At 42.4% G+C, this 16275-nt stretch overlaps 1 protein-coding gene across 1 annotated transcript in view; it reads right to left on the reverse strand.

The window, feature by feature from the left end:
• The window catches only part of LOC139543931 (leucine-rich repeat transmembrane neuronal protein 4-like), a 126347-nt gene that overhangs the window by 96178 nt on the left and 13894 nt on the right, over nucleotides 1-16275 (reverse strand). Inside the window, exon 2 of the mRNA XM_071350487.1 lies at nucleotides 5642-7200. Within this exon, the coding sequence (XP_071206588.1) occupies nucleotides 5642-7200 (1559 nt within the window). The remainder of the gene's footprint in view (nucleotides 1-5641; nucleotides 7201-16275) is intronic.

Genomic DNA, 16275 nt, shown 5'->3' on the forward strand with positions numbered 1-16275 from the left:
AGAGAGAGAGAGAGAGAGAGAGAGAGAGAGAGAGAGAGAGAGAGAGAGAGAGAGAGAGAGAGAGAGAGAGAGAGAGAGAGAGAGAGAGAGAGAGAGAGAGCTGAAGGTGTGTGCGGTGTGGAGTGATTAAAAGCGCAGCTCCCTTTGCACTGATTACGCTGAATTTTGGAAAGCGTCCCACTTTAGATAGGAACGTCCCAGAGCAAAAAGGAACATGTCCACTCATCTTAATAAGACATATAGTAAAGTGAATGGCCTGATGAATGGTCTGAAAAGAGAAAGCAGAAGCCTCATCCTTTCAGAGTCAGGCTCTACAAACTCAATACCCTCTACAGACGCTGCCTTCAAAGGCTAAACAGCTGCTGGTATTAGATCTCAATCACTGGAAATGAAGCAAGATTGATAGGCCATTGCTGCAAAAACAATCAGAACGTACCAAATGACACTGTGAGAGGGGCATTGTGGGATAGTTTCCCTCCCTATAGAGGTTGGTGGGTATGGAGGCTTATTGTGAAAATATCCACATACACCCACACATGAGTTGGTTACAAATAGCTGCTTCTAACCAGTTGTTGATGTACCATTACTGTAATTTCCGGCCCCTAATGTACATGATTAAATACAGGTAAAAAAGGCCTGAGTGGAATTCTGCATTATGTATCCCTTCTTTAATTATCAGCATTATCTATGATCTTCCTCACATTTCAAGAGGCGATCAATGAGTTGGATGGAGGGGCTCTGATCCCTAAGTGTACTTGCTGGCTTCATGGCACAATCAATCCCAAACGAATCCATTGTCGGTTTTTGCAAAAAAATACCTTTTATTACCTTGCTAATCCAATCGATAAAAGGCACCATTATTTTTCATAGTGAAAGACAGCCTTCGAAGATATGACATGTATGCAAGGAGTACCCTCAGGGTCGCTTCATAGGCCACATATCTCTAGAGAATGTGTGTGTGAGCGAGCGTCTCTCTCTCTCTCTTTCTCCCCCCTCTCTCGCCACCCTTCTGTTGCTCTCTCTCCCTTCTCTTCCACTCTCTCTCTTCCTCCCTCTCCCACCCCATCTCTCTCTCTCTTGCACACATCCATGCTAGTCAATGCCTGGGGATGCATGGCATTGATGAAAACACAGTTTTTTGAGATGGTAAGAGACTTCAAACGTGTGTCTCAATCTATCCCGTTCCTATGATGTGAAAAAGCTACACACTGGACATGTGAGGATAGAATACTATACCCTTGCAGGGAGAATATAACTCATCAATTGTGAGTGGCATGCATTTTCCTGCAGTGGAAGGCAGCCAAATGGCATTAGAGTCTATGCAGCAGCAGTAGCAGCAGCAGCAGCAGTACTTGCCATAGAGCAGGAGCCTGACTGGGGCGAATGATAGATAGGTAATTCACTAAAAATAATGTGTGCTTGAAGAAGCATAGGAAAAGGGTGGAAAAAATAAAGATATGAGACCTCTAAGAATAGCCTAGCAGGAGAGCGAAAGGTTTCTTGTATGTGCCCACGTGTGCATATCCTGCACATGCACTCAAGCAGAGACACACACCTACGCACAGGAGGAAGGTATTTGAACTGTGAAACTGGCTGTATTTACACAGGCAGACAAATTCTGATATTTTTTCCACTAATTGGTCTTTTGACCAATCAGATCAGCTCTGAAAAATATCTAATGTGAAAAGATCTGATGTGCAGAATTTGTCTGCCTGTGTAAACGCAGCCACTGTGTGTCTTTCGCCATAAGCAGGAAACCATGGATTTATCTACTGTATATATTCATCAAAAGTGAATCTATGAATAGTAACGTTAGTAACACAGGCAGCCCATTTCAAAGACCAATTAGTGGAAAAATTGGGCTGTCTGTGTAAACGCCTGTGTAAACGCAGCCCAATTGTGTAAAAGCAGCCAAAGTGTGTCAGATCATGATAAATTCAGCACAGCTGGCCTCAATAAGTTACAGACATACTTACTGACCCGGTCTGAATTGGGCAAAAGGATTTGACATTGGTTTGATAGGATCTGTCCTTTAATTCTGTCTGTTGTTTCCTCTTTTGCCTTGCAGTTTGATCCAGCCACAGAGGAAAACATGCCAATCTGCTGGACTTTGCTTTAAAGACCTCTGATCTGGCAGAAAAAAAAGCTTTGAGCTGGCTGTGATCACAGGATGGACAGCTGTCTGTGGAGAGCTGTCTTTGTGTATGTGTGGACCCAGCCCTGCCAATCTATCTGTCTAGTCTGGATGGTTGCTGATTTTTCAGTCTGCCTAACTGCCTTTCCTGTCTGTGTGTCAAGTTTCCTAGCTTCTATGTATCCTGCCCTTCCAGCTTACCTGGTTTCACCTGTCTCTCTGCCTGTCTCGCTGCCAGTCTACTGTTCCACCTGTCTCTCTGCCAGTCTACTGTTCTACCTGTCTCTCTGCCTGTCTCGCTGCCAGTCTGCTGTTCTACCTGTCTCTCTGGCAGTCTACTGTTCTACCTGTCTCTCTGCCAGTCTCGCTGCCAGTCTACTGTTCTACCTGTCTCTCTGCATGTCTACTGCTCTACCTGTCTTTCTGCCTATCTCTCTGCCTGCCTACTGTTCTACCTGTCTCTCTGCCAGTCTACTGTTCTACCTGTCTCTCTGCCAGTCTCGCTGCCAGTCTACTGTTCTACCTGTCTTTCTGCCTATCTCTCTGCCAGTCTACTGTTCTACCTGTCTCTATGCCTGTCTCACTGCCAGTCTACTGTTCTACCTGTCTCTCTGCCAGTCTACTGTTCTACCTGTCTCACTGCCAGTCTCGCTGCCAGTCTACTGTTCTACCGGTCTCTCTGCCTGTCTACTGTTCTACCTGTCTCTCTGCATGTCTACTGCTCTACCTGTCTTTCTGCCTATCTCTCTGCCTGCCTACTGTTCTACCTGTCTCTATGCCTGTCTCACTGCCAGTCTACTGTTCTACCTGTCTCTCTGCCTGTCTACTGTTCAACTTGTCTCTCTGCCTGTCTCTGCCAGTCTACTGTTCTACCTGTCTCTCTGCCAGTCTACTGTTCTACCTGTCTCTCTGCCAGTCTCGCTGCCAGTCTACTGTTCTACCGGTCTCTCTGCCTGTCTACTGTTCTACCTGTCTCTCTGCATGTCTACTGCTCTACCTGTCTTTCTGCCTATCTCTCTGCCTGCCTATTGTTCTACCTGTCTCTCTGCCTGTCTACTGTTCAACTTGTCTCTCTGCCTGTCTCTGCCAGTCTACTGTTCTACCTGTCTCTCTGCCTGTCTCGCTGCCAGCCAACTGCCAACTAGCCTGTCTGTTATGCCTGTCTCACAGCTCTTCAGGCTGCCGTGCTTCCAGCCCAGGATGACTCTAATGGCACTGTCAGCCACAATAACCTGACAAGGTTACTTTTGTCCGGAGGAGAAAAAGTCCTGCACTTCTAGTGTAAGCAAACAGCTACATAACTGCATAAACAATTAAAACACATGCAATGAATGCAAAAGCCCAGTGGCTCATCATGTTGTAAAATAAGTCTAGAAGATTCAATAAAATAAGTTTAAGGCTTTGAAAAGTGGATTTTAAAAGGAAATAAAGGGAGAAAATGGTGACCACCAAGCCAGATGGGGAGAAGAGAATAAGAATGGAAGTTGTAGAGATAATAACATGAGGAAGAGGGACAAGGAGAGAAAGCAAATTAGGTAGGGAATATATAAGTGGAGAGTACCAATAAAGATGCAGTTGGGTTGCCTTGGGGAAAATTTTAAGGAAGAGAGCAGTCTTTGCTTCTTTTCCAGGTAATCCGGTTGCTATATTGGTGATCTAACACCCTCATTAAGCACGGATCAAAAGGCATTGTGAAAAGCGACAGCACAGAACCGCAGTGTGTAAGAGACAGGATTAGGAGGATGAGAGAGATATTCTCTCACTAACGGTGAGTGTTTGAAGTCCCGCGCATGCCTAATTGTCAACTAAAGACACTACCATCTAAGTTCAGCTTGACTGCTGAATTGCAGACGGATTTTTTTGCCACCGGCAATCCTCAGAGTGTTTGTGGTATGATGCTGTTCAAGCAATTAACAATCTGACTTAATGATCTTGGTTTTTATGAGAAATAAACATACATTTATCTCAGGAACACTGTGATGTCATAAGACAAATTTACGTTTTTTTGTATCCTGTTAGCAAACACGGTTTTGCTTGTCACATTTTCAGGCCTGAATAAATATGAGAGTTGTCCAAAAGAAGAAAGGAAAAATTACCTGAAATTGCAGATGAATATTAGTGCATCCTTTTCCTTTGAACTTGTTGAAGACCCATTTGAGCAATTCCCTACCTTGTAAGAGTAACATACTGCGTAACACAGCATATAAAAAAGCATATGAGTGGGCCAAATCACCAAAGTCATAAAATCCACAGCCAGACAGACAGACAAACAAACACACTGTCTTCAAAGGCAAACGTCAGAATACAAAAAGACACTTTAACAGCATCAGAGCTAAACGGTCACAGTGAACACAGAGAATACGCCTTGAAACACTGATCCAAGACCGGTTTAACCAGACCTGATTGAAGACCATTTACACTTTCTAAAACACAGTTCTAAAAATAAACAAACCTTTTTTTGGGTGATGCAACTTAGAGGACAAAACAAACAGTAGGAGCAAACGGAAATGTTTAAATTATGTGAAATATATGCTGTTGAGATTCTACTATGTGGTCAAAAACAAGGTGATTCCAAAAGAGAGAGAAGCACTGGACTTTGTCCCACAGTGACACACTCTCCATAAAATGTGTTTTACCTTTTTGTTTTTCTAATTATTAATTTGACCAGTGAATTCAAACATTCCCAAGCAGTGGCACTCCTTATGGAAGTTTTAGACAATGAATATTTGTAGAAGTACATGTATTGTGATGTATGTGTGTTGTGCGTGTTTGTATATGTGTGTGTGTCTGTTGTACACCTGTAGGTATGAATGTAAGATGAAGAAAGAGAGGCATAGATGGTAAGCTAGTAGGAGGAAGCTGTGTATGAAGTGTTTACCAGCATCCATTGTGAGTCTGTGCTATAATAGGTGTAGGATAAAGTCATCAGTGGAGAGGGAATCTTCTTGCTGTCACAACAGTGTCCATTGTCATTCCAAGTGTCTTGGGATGAATCTCCCCACAAACAAAGTGGCTAATTGAAAACAGAACTGAGATATGATAAACACAAACAAAAAATGCCTGTGGCATTTTGGTGGGTAAAAACTGCACCTAAATAAGCAATTGAATTCATCTCTCAGAATACATGGGAAAAAACTGTAACTTATCACAAACAAGCTAGTGAAATGATTCATGATAGGAAATCTAATCAGTTGTACTTATTGCATTTCAACACAATTTTACATCAAACAATGTTTTTCCTCTTAACAGAGACAAGGGTGTAAGTGAATACCAAAACTCTTCTTTGATCACAATGAAAACTACTCAAGGCAAGGATAGCGACACCAACATCCCACAAAGAGCACACCATTCCTTACCAAAACAAAGCTACAGCCAATCCAAGAGGGGAGATACGGAAATAAAGCCACTGATGTAATATCAATCAAAAGCAGTGTAAACATTTACCTCAGGTTGCCTCGCTGTGGAAGAGATTTGATTAGGAGGGGTTGCGGATGGTGTGGGTCATACCTCGCATTCCCTGGAGCCTGAGATGGTGTAGGTGCAGGAGCCAGTCCCATTGACAAGCACGTCCATGGCCTCCGAATTGGTGGGCTTGTAGTCCACATAGTACTCCTGCAGTGGGGAACTCAGCGTGCGCTCCGTCTCTCTGGCTTTTTTCCGGCGCTTGCGAGCTGCGGCCGAATGCTCCTGCAGCTGCTTGACACTGCTAGGATAGCGCTTCCACGAAACATAGATCACCAACAGGATCATCACCACAGACAAGAACAGGGCAACGCTCCCCGCCACTATCTTGTGAAAGGACACAGGCTCAAACTGTTCAGGTGGTGGCGCCACGACCGAGGTAACAGCTGGAGACGTAGGGCCTCCTCTGGATCCCTCCCCCCTCTTCCCACCTTGCGTGGGTGGTGTGGGGTAGACTGGGCGGCGCTCTGTCTGGTCTGGGTCATTAGATGGTGTGGGTGGGGCGCTGGCCGTGAGGGGTGTGATTGCGTTATCCCGACACACACTGTGGGTGTCAACAGCATCCATGACCTTCTCTCCCTGCGCTTCCTTGGGGGCAGCGCAGATCATGTTGTTCTCCTTGTTCCCCTTGAAGTTCCTCAGCCAGACCACCAGGGGGCAGACCACAGGGCCACAGTCCCACACGTTCCCCGCCAGGCTGATGGTGGTCAGAGAGATCCAGGCAGACACGGTGTCCTGGGACACGTTGGTCAGCTTGTTGGAATCCAGATTGAGTGTTTGAAGGTTGGGCAGGCATTGGTAGACCGTAGCATCCACCTCTTGCAGATCATTGCCAGACAGGTCCAGCTTCTGCAGGGAGGTCCAGGTCCAGGTAAGGCCCTGGCTCATGGAGCGGATGCGGTTCCACTGCAGGTATAGCGCCCGCAGGTTGTAGAGGCGTGGGAAGTGGGAAAAGTTTATCTTGGAGAACTGGTTGTGCTCCAGGTGCAGCTCGGTCAGCTTCAGCAGGCCTGAGAAGGCGTTGCGTGTGATGCTGCGCAGGCGGTTGTAGCCCAGGTCCAGGAACTCCAGGTTTCTGCAGTCCTGGAACAGACGCACAGGAATGCTTTTCAAGGAGTTGGAGCGCATGTGCAGGCTGAGGAGCTTGCGGAGGCCCTGGAACTGGCCCGGCTGCAGAGACGCCAGTTTGTTGTAAGACAGGTCCAGGTTGCGGAGGTTGGGTACAGGGTGGAAAGTGGTATTGTGGAGCATTGTGATCTTGTTTGAGCTCAGGATCAGCTCCTTGAGCCTTCGGACGCCTTGGAATGCCAGTACGTCTACAGAGGCAATGTAGTTGTGGTCTAAGTAGAGCCAGATGAGCTGGTTGAGGCCCACAAACTGTCCAGCTCTGAGACTGACCAGACTGTTGTAGCGTAATGACAGGCCTTGGCAGCCCCCTGAGAGGTTCTTGGGCACATCGCGAAAACCGCTGGACTCACAGTAGACAATTTTCCCATCGCAGCGACAGCTCTTGGGGCATGGACGCTCGCTGAGGGACGGAGATGCTGCCAGCCACACCTGCATGAGCAGAGGCACCATAAGCCAGCGGCGCCGCATGGCAGAGGCTGCAGAGAGGGACAGAGAGAGAGGGAGAGAGGAAAAAATATTTTTACTGAAAGTGTCTGAAAACAACCCATCTGGTTGGAAATGGTGTAGAAAATTGTGGTTTTAATTTGTTTTTAACTGCAATCGACCAGAATTGAGTCTTCCCACAAGCCGCCACAGTGCTTGAGGCAAAACTAGAGATGTCATAAAAGTAAGCTGAAACACAGCAAATTAACATTCAGGAGCTTGCGATTGTGTATACAAATCCAGAGGCGTATCTATTTAGAATCTAGCCACTTCACATTGACCCATAACAGAGTGGTTAAGGGGTCTGAGTAAATCATGGTGTTCACTTCCAAAAAGTTTAGTCAGCTCTCTAGAAACCCTATGGAATGAAACAACTCTGTGTTCAAACAAAATACATACATGTATACTAACCCTTTGAACGCACATCATTAAATAAGCAAACGCACAGACAAAAAAGGGAATCTGATCATGCTGTGCCGTCTCTTTGGATATCCTGCTACTGCTACTTCGGGTTATAAAACATGTAGAAAAAATACTGCAGATACAGACTGTTGAATCAGTGATGGTGATCATGACAATCGGTCAGTATGAAGATGTAGGGTCTTATTTTGAGCCAGCTTTCTACAGCAGGAAATTAATCCTGCAGCAACAGAAAATGTGAATTGTTATGTGGATTAAAATTCATAGACATTTTTGCAGGGGTTGATATATTTTTCTTAAGGGAAAATCAAGTCTGAAATTTCTAAGTGGAAATGACAAACTTCAGATGCCTTTTTTAAACCTCAAATACACTACAAGTTTAACATTTCCAGAAAGTTCTCCTGTAACAGGGTGATAAAATGAAGATCCAATATCTGTACATGTAGCCTGGTGTGATATCGGTTTTCGTCCTTAGGTGAGAGTGAGCTGTTTACATTAAAAGCGCTCCCCTTACAGAGTCACTAACGATCTGTTATTAAGGGTGCATTGATTTTCTCCTGAGGAGTGCATCCATTTCTTATGTGTGCTCTTTTCTCTGGGCTAAACATCCGTAATGTGATAGCTTGTAAACATCCTCTAATCAAAAGATAGGATGAATGTCTGGTTTAACATATGTCATATTTAACACATGTGATAACAATTTGTTATCACATGTGTATGTCATGGTGACAGTCCAATCATCCTAGATTTTGCTCTATGAAAGAAAATGTGACAGTGATGTTGTCTGCATGCTAAAGTTTCAAATGTGTCGCAAAACTGAACAAATTATGAGATAGAATGAGACCAAGAAATAAAATGCATTTGATGGCACTTGGGCTTCAGTGCAACAAAATGTATGTTCTAAAATTCAGATTTAAATGTTATCATCTCGGGGCGACAGTTTATCAGAATGAATTATTTGACCAATGGAGGCCGAGAAGCATCATACAGCACGAGAAGAGCTCCATTACCTTACGCTATATTTCCATTTTCAGAAATGTTGGTCAATTAGCTTTTATTATTGAATTAAATAAATGATATTTTCATGGCATGGGGTTGTTTGATGACAGACATTTATTTGTTAATAATCGATCACTTGATGGTTTCATTTCAGAGAGACAAATAATCATGTTTTTTTTGCAAAATGCTATATATCCACCTCACTCTCAGAGAAATAGGTAGTACTACTAGGTTTTACACACAGTCAAATGTAACAAATAACAAGATGTTTATTAACAGCAGGCTAAACTGCATGTTCTGTTGAATTTCTACATTTAAAAACATAATTTTTCATTGTATGTATATTGAATTATTATTTACAGTTGTCACTATGACAATGAAGACACTGAATGGTATTGTGCTACATTTACATTTACATTTAAGTCATTTAGCAGACGCTCTTATCCAGAGCTACCACTTTATTAATATCCCTACAGCATGCAGTAGGATGTGGCAATCAGTTGATTGACAGGTGTACTGTAGAACGATAAACTTTCCTCTAGTGTGGATGCTCGCCAATGTGGGTTTGAGTCCGGACTCGCGAAAAACTTCTTTAATATAACTATATAACACTGCTACTGCAATGCTGCCATCTGTAGGATGATAATGAGAGTGCTTGACTTTGTTAAGGACGATGTTATGGAAAAGTGTTTGTTCACATCCATCTACGTCAACATGTATAATTGGCTGATGCCATAATCACTGTCTGGTGAGGTCAGCATAATGCCAGGTTATCTGATAGGAGCCGCTACAATGCGTTCTATCTAAGTAAATTGACGGGTTTTAATTTCATCTTGAAATTTACATTTAAAGTGTGGCCCCACACTCTTAATTTATATTTATTTAATTAGGCAAGCCAACATTATGGAAACACAACAATGTTTATTAATTGTAAAATACATTTAATTGCATATTTTTCCGTGTTTTCTGTGTGATACATTATGTGTGGGCAGCTAAAACAAAGTGTGTTCGTCAGATTCAGTGTGCATTTACACATCCTCCTAAAATAATCGAGTGAGAAGCATTCAACTCTCAAATGTTTCCATGTGCAGCTTTATTAAAATAGATTGTGAGATACATAATTTAGCTTGTACCCTCTTCACTAGGCACCTTCATGCCCTGATTAACACTATGTGTGGTTTAATGAGCGGCCCATGCACTAATGCTTCACTAAGTCATCTTCTTCTCCTCAGCTTCTTATCTATTTCAGAGAGGAACAGAAGTTGCCCTCAGAGGTGTCACTTATAAGCTGTGTCTCTATTACCACCTCTCTACCATGTTTCCCTTGTCATTACCATTTGGTTACAATATCACATTGGTTAACTATCACCTATTAATTCCTAGCACTCTCCCATTATCACTTCAGTTGTTTAAACTACTTTCCCCTTGAACTGTATAGGCTGTTTTTGCCTGTTCCAACCCATACAAGTCAGTCATTAAACCTCCGCATACCCTTGGTACACCTTAGCTTTTTATTGTGACTACCATTATCATACTGTGCTAGGACAAACTGTATAAATCCATTTCTGTAACATAATCACTCAACTGCTGCTACTACTACTACTACTACTACTACTACTGCTACTGCTCCTACTACTACTACTACTACTACTACAACAGCTACTACTACTACTACTACAACAGCTACTACTACTACAACTACAACAGCTACTACTACTACTACTACTACAACTACTACAACAGCTACTACTACAACAGCTACTACAACTACAACAGCTACTACAACTACAACAGCTACTACTACAACTACTACTATTACTACTACAACAGCTACTACTACTACAACAACTACTACTACTACTACAGCTACTACTACTATTACAACAGCTACTACTACTACAACAGCTACTACTACTACTACTACTACTACTACTACTATTACAACAGCTACTACTACTACTACTACTACTACTACTACTACTACAACAGCTACTACTACAACAGCTACTACTACTACTACTACTACTACTACTACTACTACTACTGCAACAGCTACTACTACTACCACTACTTTTAGTATTTAGTATTTATTAGGATACCCATTAGCCAAGGCAGCAGCTTCTCATCTTGGGTTCCAAACTGGGATAAAACAATTACATCACAACAAAACAAAACAACAGCCTACATCATAAACAAAATAATACATCATATAAGACATTATCACTTAATTATTACAAATGTACAATATAAAATGTACAATACAATATGTGCGCTCCTCCGCTCTCTCCACTGGCTTCCAGTTGAAGCTCGCATCCGCTACAAGACCATGGTGCTTGCCTACGGAGCTGTGAGGGGAACGGCACCTCCGTACCTTCAGGCTCTGATCAGGCCCTACACCCAAACAAGGGCACTGCGTTCATCCACCTCTGGCCTGCTCGCCTCCCTACCTCTGAGGAAGTACAGTTCCCGCTCAGCCCAGTCAAAACTGTTCGCTGCTCTGGCACCCCAATGGTGGAACAAACTCCCTCACGACGCCAGGTCAGCGGAGTCAATCACCACCTTCCGGAGACACCTGAAACCCCACCTCTTTAAGGAATACCTAGGATAGGATAAAGTAATCCTTCTAACCCCCCCCCCCCTTAAAAGAGTTAGATGCACTATTGTAAAGTGGTTGTTCCACTGGATATCATAAGGTGAATGCACCAATTTGTAAGTCGCTCTGGATAAGAGCGTCTGCTAAATGACTTAAATGTAATGTAAATGAGTGCGTGTGTTAGAGTGTGTGTGCGTGTGTCTCTTCACAGTCCGAGTTGTGCCGTGAGGTGCTGTTTTATCAGTTTTTTTAAATCTGATTTTATTTCTCGCTTGAGTTACTTGATATGGAAGAGAGTTCCATGAAGACATGGCTCTATGTAGTACTGTGTGCTTCCCAGTTTGTTCTGTACTGTTTTGTGGGGTATGTATGGGTGTCTGAGCAGTGTAGTAGCTGTTTGAACAGACAGTTCGTGCTTTCAACATGTCAATAGCTCTCACAAAGGCAAGCAGTGATGCAGTCAATCTGTCCTCTACTTTGAGCCAGTAGAGATTGACATGCATGTTATTGATATTAGCTCTCCATGTACAATTAAAGGTCAGGAGGGCTGCTCTTTCTGGGCTAACTGTAAATTGCCTATGTCCTTCTGTGTGCCACTTGACCATATAACTGGGCAGTAGTCCAGGTGCGATAAAACTAGGGCCTATCGGACTTGTTTAGTTGATTGTGATGTCAAGAAATCAGAGCAGCGCTTTATTACGAACAGACCTCTCCCCATCTTAGCTACCGTTGCATCAATATGTTTTGACCATGACAGTTTACAATCTAGGATTACACCCAGCAGTTTAGTCTCCATACAACTTGCTCAATTGCCACAGTATTCATTACAAGACTTAGATGAGGTTTATGGTTTAGTGAATGATTTGTCTCAAATACAAAGCTTTAAGTTTTTGCTATATTTCTGCCTAGTTTATTACTAGCCACTGACTCTAAAACTGACTTCAGCTCTTTGTTAAATGTTGTAGTGATTTCACCTGCTGTGGTAGCTGACGTGTATAATGTTGAGTCATCAGCATAGAGAGCCTTCAGAAATGTTTCACAACCCTCAACTTTTTCAAAATATTGTTGTGTTATGGCCTGAATTTAAGACCTATTGGTAGATGGGTAAAAAAAGAAGCAGACATTGAATATCCCTTTGAGCACGGTGAAGTTATTAATTACACTTTTGATGGTGTATCAATACACCCAGTCACTACAAAGATATATGCGTCCTTCCCAACTCAGTTGCCGGAGAGGAATGAAACTGCTCAGGGATTTCACCATGAGGCCAATGGTGACTATAAAACAGTTACGAGTTTAATGGCTGTGAAGGGAGAAAACTGGATGGATCACCAACATTGTAGTTACTCCACAATACTAATTTAATTGACAGAGTGAAAAGAAGGAAGACTGTACAGAATAAAAATATTTAAAAACGTGCATCCTGTTTGCAACAAGGAACTAAAGTAAAAGCTGCAAAAGCTAATTGGCAAAGCAATTCAATTTTGTCCTGAATACAAAGTGTTAAGTTTGGGTCAAATCCAATATACATACACACATAACTGAGTAACATTCTTCATATTTTCAAGCATGGTGGTGGCTCCATAAGGTTAAGGGTATGCTTGTCATCAGCAAGGACAACAGAGTTTGTTTGGATAAAAATAAACGTAATAGAGCTAAGCACAGGCAAAACCCTAGAGAAAATCCTGGTTCCGTCTGCTTTCAGCAAACACTGGGAGACAAATTCACCTTTCAGCAAGACAATAACTTTAAACACAAGGCCAAATACACACTGGAGTTGCTTACCACAACAACAATGAATGTTCTTGAGTGGCCAAGTTACAGTTTTGACTTAAATCGGCTTGGGAATCTATGGCAAGACTTGAAAATGGCTGTCTAGCAATGATCAACAACCAACTTGACAGAGCTTGAAGAATTTTTTATAGAATAATGCAAATATTCTACAATCCAGGTGTGCAAAGCTCTTAGAGACTTACCCAGAAAGACTCAGAAAGACTCACACCAAAGGTGAAGTCAAGGGGTATGAATCCTTATTGAAGGCACGGTACACAGAACCACTGACTTTGCTCAAGGCTAGTGGTCGGTCATTACAGTGCATTCAGAAAGTATTCATACCCTTTGACTTATTCCACATTTGGTCGTGTTACAGCCTGAATTCACAATGGATTAAATGTTTTCTCTCACCCATCTACACACAATACCCGTCATTAAGTGAAACCGGTTTTTAGACATTTTTGCAAATTTATTGAAAATGAAAGACAGAAATATCTAATTTACATAAGTATTCACACCCCTGAGTCAATACTTTGTAGAAGCATTTTTGGCGGCGATTAAAGGTTTGAGTCGTCTTGGGTTTGTCTGTATAAGCTTTGAACTGGATTTGTGGATTTTCTCTTATTCTACCTTGCAAAAATTCCCAAGCTCTGTTAAGCTAGATGGTGAGCAATGGAAATAGCAATCTTCAAGACTTTCCACAGATTTTCAATGGGATTCACGTCTGGGCATTGGTTGAGCCACTCAATGACTTTCACATCCTTGTTCTGAAGCCATTAGACCATTGCTTTGGCTGCATGCTTGGGGTCATTGTCCTGTTTGAACGTAAATCTTCACCGCAATCAAAAAAAAATTGCACTCTGAAGCAGGTTCTCATCAAGGATTTGCTTGTATTTGGCTACATTAATTGTTCCCTCTATCCTTACTAGTCTCCCAGCATCCCCATAGCATGATGCTGCTACCCCAATGCTTTACGTTAGGGATGTTAGACAGCTGATGAAATGTACCTGTTTTTTTCCCAGACATAGCACTTTGCATTCAGGCCAAATTAAATGTTTGTCTCATCAGAACACAGAATCTTTTTCCTTATGCTCTCAGAGTCTTTCATGTGCCTTTTTGCAAACTCCAGGCGTGCTGTCATGTGACTTTTTCTCAGAAGTGCCACTCTCTCATAAAGCCCAGATTGGTGAAGTGCTGTAGAGACTGTTGTCATTCTGGCAGGTTCTCCCATCTCAGCCAAGGAACAATGTAGTTCTGTCAGAGTGGTCATTGGGTTCTTGGTCACCTCCCTGACCAAGGTCCTTCTTGCCCGGTTGGTCAGTGTGGTTGGACGGCCAGCTTTAGGCAATCTAGGTAGTTCCATATTTTTTTCCCATTTCCCAATAATGGAGACCACTGTGCTCTTGGAATCTTTCAACACTCTCAAAATTGTTTTATACCCTTCCCCAGATATATTCCTCATCATAATTATATTTCGGAGATCTAAGGACAGTTCATTATATTTCATGGTACAGTTTCTGCTCTGACATGCACTGTCAACTGTGGGACCTTATGTAGACATTATGTCCAAACAACTGAATTGGCCACAGGTGGACTCCAAACAAATTGTTGTGACATCTCAAGGATGCTCAAAGGAAATTGGATGCACCTGAGCTCAATTTGCAGTGTCACAGCAAAGGGGTGTGAATTCTTACGTAGATAAAATATTTATATATTTCATTTTCAATGAATTTGCAAACATTTTTGAAAAACATGTTTTCACTTTGGTATTGTGTGTAGATGGATACGAGACAAACGTAATTTAATAAATTTTGAACTCAGGCTGTAACACAACAAAGTGTGTCAAAGGGTATGAATAGTTTCTGAAGACATTAGTAAAAATATAAAAAAGTAAGGGGGCAAGACAGCTAGCTTGTGGTATGCCTAACTCTACCTGGTTAACGTTAGAGAGGCATCCATTGAAGAACACCCTCTGTGTTCTGTTAGATAAGTAACACTTGATCCACGATATGGCAGAGGATATAAAGCCAAAACACATATGTTTTTTAAGCAGCAGACTATGATCGATAATGTCAAAAGTTGCACTGAAGTCTAACAAAACAGCTCCCACAATCTTATTATTATCAATTTCTTTCAGGCAATCATTTGTGTCAGTGCCTTACACCTACTACTACTACTACTACTACTACTACTACTACTACTGCTACTACTACTACTACTACTACTACTACTACTGCTACTGCTACTACTACTACTACTGCGGTGACGATGATGGCAGGGATATGGATCCTTCTGTTATTAAACAAAGAATGAGAGGAAAAGCACACCGCTGACCTAATGTACAGACAAATAAATAATAACTTGGCAAATAGGCACTATGCTATGATATTTGAACACACAAGTGGCTCATTGTTGAGTTTTCTGCCATTGACAAAACTGCTATCAGGCGCAGCCATGCACACATTGTGGCTGGACAGGAGCCTAACGCACAGGGAAGGCCATCCCATCAGACTAGCCTATGCCATCCTATTAGTCTCCAATTATCTTTGAGATGACTGCCAGCCTTATTTTCCTGGTCCTTGGGAACCAGCGCTTCATGTCCTGTGTTCGTATTGCCTCAATGCTCTGAGGAAACGCAGATGTCTTTGTGTAATTACAGAAATGCTCAGCAGATGCATTGGTATTTGCAGTTACTGAAGTAGGCGGCCTACAGTACAAACAAGGTCAACTGGATGAGAGAGAGTATGTGGTAGATTCTCCTCAATACACCAATATCCAAATGTGCGTGCATTCATGCAAGCTCGTGCACACACATACGCAAGAACAGACTGCGTGTTAGTATAGATTTGTTTCTGCCTTGCATCTGTTTTCTGATTTCCCCTGGCGGAACAGTTCCACCAGGGTGGAGTGACAGAGAATAACCAATCAACCCCCAGCCCTCACAACACTACAGATGAGTCTGTCACATCCTCTCTCAGAGCCACCCACTGCCCTGCTGCCCCCTCCAAGTCTTTCTCAAATATACATTCACTAAAGGCACGTGCTAGACCTCAGCACATTGGCCAATTAAGTCTCCATGGATAAACTTTAATAATTGTAATGTAAATATAACCTGATTGTGGCGGGACAGACATTTATTTTTTATTTATTTTATTTAACCTTTATTTAACCAGGTAGGCTAGTTGAGAACAAGTTCTCATTTGCAACTGCGACCTGGCCAAGATAAAGCAAAGCAGTTCGACACATACAACAACACAGAGTTACACATGGAATAAACAAACAT

Source organism: Salvelinus alpinus, chromosome 18, assembly GCF_045679555.1.
Source record: "Salvelinus alpinus chromosome 18, SLU_Salpinus.1, whole genome shotgun sequence".
In the NCBI taxonomy this organism is placed as follows: Eukaryota; Metazoa; Chordata; class Actinopteri; order Salmoniformes; family Salmonidae; genus Salvelinus; species Salvelinus alpinus.